A 7,325-nucleotide genomic window follows, 5' to 3' on the forward strand; every position below is an offset into this window, starting at 1 on the left:
TGAGACAGAATTTCTCTGAGTAGCCCCTGGCTTTTCTAGAACTCTCTATGTAGATCAGCCTAGCCTAGAACTCAGAGATCCACCTGCCTCTACTTCCCAGAGTGCTGGGATTAAAGGCATGTACCACTGCACCTGGCCATTTTTTCTTTCAAAGACTTGAAGTTTTTATCAGAAAGTCTTTTGTGGGCTTGGCTAGAGTTACCCCAAGATGTTTTCTATTATTTGAAGCTATAAAGATGTTTTCTATTATTTGAAGCTATAAAGATGTTTTCTATTATTTGAAGCTATAAAGATGTTTTCTATTATTTGAAGCTATAGTGAAAGGTGTTGTTCCCATGGTTTCTTTCTTAGTCAACTTGTCATTTGTATATACTTAGGCTACTGAGTTTTCTAAGTTAATTTTATATCTAACTACTTTGCTAAAAGTGTTTATCAGCTGTAGGAATTCCCTGACGATATTTTTTAGGGATACAACTTTTTTTTCCTGTAGTGTATCATCTGTATAATAGTTGTTACATTGTTGTCATCTGTTTCTGGATCTGGGTATAACTATTTACTTCTACCAATAGATTTACTCCTTATGGCTATATGTTGCTTTACTTCTCTCTTTCTTTCTTTCTTTCTTTCTTTTTTTTTTGTATATAGTGTTGTGTTTATTATTTTCTCTGAGTTCTGTTGTAGCAGTAGTTTAATTATTAGACATCTTGATTTTAGGGGGACTTGGTTTCAGGCTTTTCAGTGTGGCTGCAAGTTCTGAAGTGTAATTTAGTTAGGACACATGGTCTCTGCTGTGGCCAGAGAAAACCCAATGAGCTTACCCACCTGTTGCCTGTGCCGTGGACAGCTCTTCACCCGACCCTACCTACCCTTGGGGGTTGGAGATGAGTTGGTACAGAGTCAACAACATAGACTCTAGGAGCAGGTGAGAAACACCTCAGCAAGCTCATCTGAGCACTGCTGCAAGCTCCTGTAATAGCCTCCACCCATGCCTCCATTGGTCCCAAGGATGCATCTCTTCTAAACAGCAGTTCCTGATTAGCTGGGATTGTTTGCACTAGCAATCCTTGTTCTCTCAGGCAGTCCTCAATTACATCCTCCTGCAGGAATGCTGGTGTTACAGGCAGTCCTCAATTAGGTCCTCCTGCAGGAGATGCTTTTGTGGCTGTTCAGCCCCCAGCATTTACATAGAGGTAATCCCACCTGTTCCTGCTATAACCACCTTTCTCAAGTAGATGCACTTTCCCTGGGAATGAGGTAATAGCTAAGTATTTATCCAGCTCTTTTTGACTTTCAACTATTTTTCTCCAAAAAACTTCCTTTGTAACATAAGACTCATCCAAACACGGAAAGGGTGTAGATTTGTGAACACGCCCCTGTGACACCTGCTTTCACAACTTTGGCTTTTCAATTTCCTATTTGTCTTCTGAGTGTCTGCCTCATTCACCCCATACAAGTGTTGCTTTCTGCTTAAGCACTGTCAAAAGTTCCAAACAGAGAGTCTCTCAGGAAGGAGAGCTGGTTAAAATCTGATCTCACTTCAGTGATCTCCCCAATGGCACAGATTCTCTGCCTTCTGCCTGCTTACGTTAGGGTCCTGTGTCTTTTTGAATCTTGTTTCATATTTACTCTGCAGCTTTAATTGTTGCCAGCAAGAAAATTAGCTCAAAAAGAACACCATCACTTATTAGTGTCGCTGGATCTAAATTTTGAAATAAATAATACAGCGGGTTCAATGCTTCTTAGAATAAGTAGATTTTAACAACAGACAAGCAAACGCAGATGTATCTTGGGAGGGTGGGGGTGGATTTTTCTGATACATGCAGGTATAATGGTTCCATCAGTACTGGCCCTCTCAATTGCTCAGCATATGCTCTGTCTGCGGTCTATAAAATGTTGCCATCTACTCCTTTTGTCTGTCTTCCATTGAAATTTAATCTTTCTTTGCAAGCAATAAAAACTGGGCAAAATGCGGGAAGGCTTTGCTCTCTAGGCACAGTCCCATCTACTGTACAGGCATTTCCATTCTGGCATCTACACCAAGGCTGATTGCCTCTCTTACATTCATTTCCCAGACCTCCCTGCCCCTGCCAGATAACTGAGTATCTAGCTCATTTTTACCCCTTGTCTTATAATCTCAGGTCAACTCTGTGATGATGTCATCATTCTCGTGGTACATGACAGGTGAGTAACACTGTGTGCTTTCTCATTCTCCCTGTTCCAATTTTCTGTTTCTATTTTGTTTTTAGTTTACTAATGATAAACAGGAACTTTAGCACAACTCTGTTCCGTTGGTTGCTGGGATCTCTAATTCACTGTTTCCCTCTGAGTACCACTTACCCTCCCCACTTTGTGAGATCATTCTGCCCTGGAAGTGTGTTGACTTTATGTCTTCAATGTCTTTTACTCTGCCACTTCATGGACTTCTAGACTGAAGTCAAATCTGCTCTCACAAAATAGGAGAGAAAAACAAGAAAGTAGAGGAACTTCTTTTGTTCTATCTTTGTTTTGTATTTTAGTTTTCTGGGACAGATTCTTGCTATATGGTCCAGTATGGCCTCAATTCTCTATTCTCCTGCCACAGTCTCTTGAATGTCGGGATTCAAGCATGCATTAAACACTACAAGTGGCTCTTCTCTAATGGAAGGTGGAAGAGTTAAGTATTCCCTGGCAGCCTTCATGCCTTCTTAAATAGCAGAGGCAATGGATAGCTGATAACATGACTCCACATTTACACAGCTCTGTTACACTCCAGCACAGAGCCTTGAATTCCACCCCATTCTCCATCATTCTGTCTGTAAAATAAGAAAAAACATCAAGAACTTGAACCCTTTACTTAGAGTCCCATCTCTGTATTTCACCAGCCCTATTTGAATCTGTGGAGAAGCAAAATTCTGGCTATTGGGTATAGTGGCAACAAGAGCAGAAGGAGTCAGCTCCACACTGGAACCTGGGCTTTAGAGATTTCCAAGCTCCAACCTAGCAGGTGTGCACAGCTATCGGAATTCCAGAGAGGCAGCTGGGCAGAGAGAATCCCTGGCTGCTTCTTCCCACTCTGCTGAATCTCTCACTCTGGCTTCATGTCATTTCTTCTTCTTCCTCTTTTTTTCTTCAAGGTCCCACACTTCCCAGACACCATGTCCCCTAAACGTGACAAAATCATTCTCAATTGCTCCTGGTTATAAAACCAAGTCTTCATCTGTAACATCATATTTATTCAATAAACTTTCAAGCTCTTGAATTTAGAAATGACATGATACTATTAACACTTTTCAAAAGGCAGAAGTGACCTTAGACAGTTCTTATTTCTATATTTATTTTCTCTGCTGTCTTCTCTCTGTGTCCTTCATGAAGAAGAGATTTGTGGATTCTTATTTAACCAGGACAGAATTTGAGAGTTGGTTCTAAACACCTTTCCATCCATGACTTCTTGTTTGAGATGGAACAAAACTATATGGTATATATGTAAAAATTATTTCAGAATAATGTCTTTTACCCTTTACTTAAAGCCTCATTGGATTGGTAACCATTTTAACTCAATTATTTCCAAGGCAATGACTTAGAAAGCTGCTTCAATGACACTAAAGTCTTACAAACAATAAACTCAGGTGACCTGAGCACTGCTACACATCAGCATCCAAGAGCCAAGCACAACAGCTGCATTCTCAGGTCTCCTCTCACGGTGGGAAAGTCCTGCCTGTGCATTAGTGGTGGCTTGTAACCAAAGGACAAGATATAAAGAACCCTAGAGTGTGGCCTCGTCTATAAAGCAGCTTGGTTGTCAGTTAGAAACAGGCATCGTGCTCTGCACAGATAAGCAGAGATGAGAAATTCACCAAAGTAACACAATAGATAGTTACACTGTCTAACTCAGGCCCAACATCCTTTTCTGTACCCAGAACTTCTTCTGACCTGGACTTCAAGAAACCAAGCTTTTCCTGACTGATTTGATTTGGTCCTTATATTTTTCCATAACTGGAACCTTACATTGTTTTCTAACCCTTTCCACAAAATGATTATCAAAAGTTGATTTTGGGGGGTTGGGGGTGAAACATCTATCTTCTATGTAAAAGTCCTAATGTGGAGGCTAATTTGGTTTTGTTGGCGTTTTATTTTGTGGATGTAAAGGCCGTGGTCATCATATACAAGAAGGAAGGTGCTGTGTCTGATTGTTCACAGAAATTTTGTCTCATTCTCTTTCCTTGACCCTCTCTTTTTCCTGTTTAAAGTACAGTGTGCTACAACCATGATAAGGCAAAGGGTTGCTAGCAAACCTACTGTTGTTAGAACTCCTTTCAGGACCAGATCATCTCTGCTTGCCGCAGGAGCAGAGTTTGGTGGAGGAGACATCGATACCAGGGCAATGTTTGACACAGCTGACCGGAGGGAGCTTTTATCCATGGCTCTCAGGGCCACATACACTATGTAGGTTTCTTGTGCTTCTTCATCAGGTTCATGTTCAAGTTCATGGGTGACAAGCTTGGGTGAGAATGTAAATGTCTCCCTGGTGCCGGCATGCTGAGGAACCAGCTCTGACGGGTTCACCAAGATGGCATTGTCAAAGTCTTCCCGAATACTCCGTAGACTTTTGCTCATTCTGATTTCATAGCTTGTAGCTGAAATTAAAAATATACACAGGGGAGTATGGTCACTGTACTGGCTGGTTTTGTGTGCCAACTTGACACAGGCTGGAGTTATCACAGAGAAGGGAGCTTCTGTTGGGGAAGTGCCTCCATGAGATCCAGCTGTAGGGCATTTTCTCAATTAGTGATCAAGGGGGTAGGGCCCCTTGTGGGTGGAGCCATCCCTGGGCTGGAAGTCTTGGGTTCTATAAGAGAGCAGACTGAGCAAGCCGGGAGAAGCAAGCCAATAAGGAACATCCCTCCATGGCCTCTGCATCAGCTCCTGCTTCCTGACCTGCTTGAGTTCCAGTCCTGACTTCCTTGGTGATAAACAGCAATGTGGAAGTGTAAGCTCAATAAACCCTTTCCTCCCTAACTTGCTTCTTAGTCATGATGTTTGTACAGGAATAGAAACCCTGACAAGGACAGTCATGTTGTATAAGATTTTAGTTGGTTGAAAGTTAGTAATGTAAAATAGCTACAAAAAGTCAAGCTATCAAGGAACATACGAGTGAAAAAGCACTAAATGCCAAGTCGCAATGTAAAGACTCATGCTAAAATGTGAGCCAGGAGCACTTGATATTTTTGAAAGCAAGAATAAACATAATGATGTCATTCTCCCTACAAGTAATATTGTAAACATCATGTTGTGTTACTTGAACTGTCTCTCACTTTTGCTTTAACTAGTAAAGCTTTTTGTAATGTTAATATGGAAAACAATAAAAAATGACACACACACACACACACACACACACACACACACACACACACACACACGCATACACAGAAAGAAAAATGCTGCCTGTGGAAAGGTACTGATGAAACAAAATCAGCCTACTCTGCCCGTGATCGAAGTCTTCCCCAGGTGCCGTCCAGGAGAGGATCACATCGTCTTCTACTTTCACGGCTTCCAGGTCAGTAATTTTGCATGGTGGAAACATGTCAGGGTGGGGGCCATCTGGGACTCCCAGCACTAAGAAGGAGCCTCCAGAGCTCACTCGGCTGAAGCCCCACCTCTCCTTCTCATGTCTGTGGCCCGATTTTTTGGGAGTGTTCATTTGAATATTATCTGAAGCACAAAAAAAAGAAAAAAAAATTTCCTGAATAGTCTTGACAGATTGTTGAGACAGCATTGAAACAACTGAGTTTACTTGGTCAATAATAAGTTCATTCACCCGTTTATTCCCTCCATACACATTGGTTGGTTGGGGACATATCGCTGTGCTATGAATCAGACCGAACATTTCCCCCATGAGATTTATATGAGTCATGACATAAGTGGCAGTCATACCAGTAAATGGATATTTATAAAGTGTGACTAATCTAGAATAATAAAGAGCAGGGTGATCACACCATTCAGGATATAACATTTAACTTTCCTTTGGGCTGAGGTACCCAGGTAAGGCATGAAGGGAAAGACATTCTGCGAAAAGAGAGCAACTTGCATGAAAATCTAGGTTCAGAAAAGTTGTTTATTAGAGAGACTAAGCTAAAAAGTGGGTGGCTGCTACAGCTCAGAAGTAGCACATTTGCCCAGAATGTATGGTGCCCTGGGGTTTAATGTCCAACACTACAAACCAAAAGCAGAACACCGTGAGATGAGACAGGAGAGCAGATAATAACTGACCTCAAGGATCAGTGTAGGTTTTAATCCCAGTGCTGTGAGGAACAGGAAGTGACAATATTCATCGTTTTGATTTCTGACAGGTCCTTAGAAAATGGATCAAATGTCAGTAAGCAGGAAGCTATTTAAAAAGAGCCATCCAGCTCACAATGAGGGAAGATGGTGGCAGCTGTTAGTGGTGACCTCAGGGGGAGGTTAGAAGGGATAGTTCAATGCATAATCTGCAGACACAAAGTTGGTAATAGATTTGAATGTGAATTGGTGAGGGAAAGGTTGATTAAAGCAGCTCCTACACCCGTGTGGTGGAAAGAGAACCAGCTTTGACAAGTTGTCCTCTGAGGTTCGCATGCTTGCTCTAGCATGTACACATACAATGAAAAACAAATATTTTAAAAGTAATTCCTAAAATAGTTTCTGATAGTTTGATAGAAGAAGACAACCAAGGAGTCAGACCAAAAATTAGGTTATAAGGTTTATGATTGTTCTAAAATAGAAATAGTTAGATATGGATTTTAAGATTTAAAAGGTTTAAACTAGTTCAGTGGTTTAAAATTATAAATTTGGAGGTTATAGGCATGTACATATTATACAAATCATGTGGATTAATGAAGCTATCTAATAATGATTTTTTTAACTATATAATAAGTTGTATTCACTAGCTGTCTACTATGGCCAGGTACTTTAAATATCTTGCTATATCAAATATTTAATTCCTCTAGCAAGGCAATTAAGAGGGTAAACTTTTTGCCATACATTTATTGATGATGAAACAGAGCGATGCAGAGCTAAGTAACTTGCTCCATGTTACATACAAAATGGGGAAGCTGGGCTTCAGGTCCAGGCACTACCACTCTAGAAGGTAGAAGAGAAGAACAGAGAGGTGGGAATAGCTCATCCAGGGAGCACATGCCCAGTGAGAGGTGGGAATAGCTCCTCCAGGGAGCACTTGCCCAGTGAGAGGTGGGAATAGCTCCTCCAGGGAGCACATGCCCAGTGAGAGGTGGGAATAGCTCATCCAGGGAGCACATGCCCAGTGAGAGGTGGGGATAGCTCATCCAGGGAGCACATGCCCAGTGAGAGGT

The 7,325-nt window shown here is 41.4% G+C and overlaps 1 protein-coding gene across 6 annotated transcripts in view; it reads right to left on the bottom strand.

The window, feature by feature from the left end:
* Positions 1–3,191: 3,191 nt before the first annotated feature.
* Clca2 (chloride channel accessory 2) overlaps positions 3,192–7,325 on the bottom strand; it is a 42,675-nt gene continuing 38,541 nt past the window's right edge. For all 6 annotated transcript variants that reach the window (XM_031375737.1, XM_031375735.1, XM_031375736.1 and 3 more), the window contains 2 exons: positions 5,458–5,688; positions 3,192–4,613 (listed from right to left, as the gene is read on the bottom strand). In XM_031375737.1, the coding sequence (XP_031231597.1) occupies positions 4,171–4,613; positions 5,458–5,688 (674 nt within the window). In that variant the 3' untranslated portion in view covers positions 3,192–4,170. The remainder of the gene's footprint in view (positions 4,614–5,457; positions 5,689–7,325) is intronic.

The sequence above is a fragment of the Mastomys coucha genome, unplaced genomic scaffold, assembly GCF_008632895.1.
Source record: "Mastomys coucha isolate ucsf_1 unplaced genomic scaffold, UCSF_Mcou_1 pScaffold16, whole genome shotgun sequence".
Classification (NCBI taxonomy): domain Eukaryota; kingdom Metazoa; phylum Chordata; class Mammalia; order Rodentia; family Muridae; genus Mastomys; species Mastomys coucha.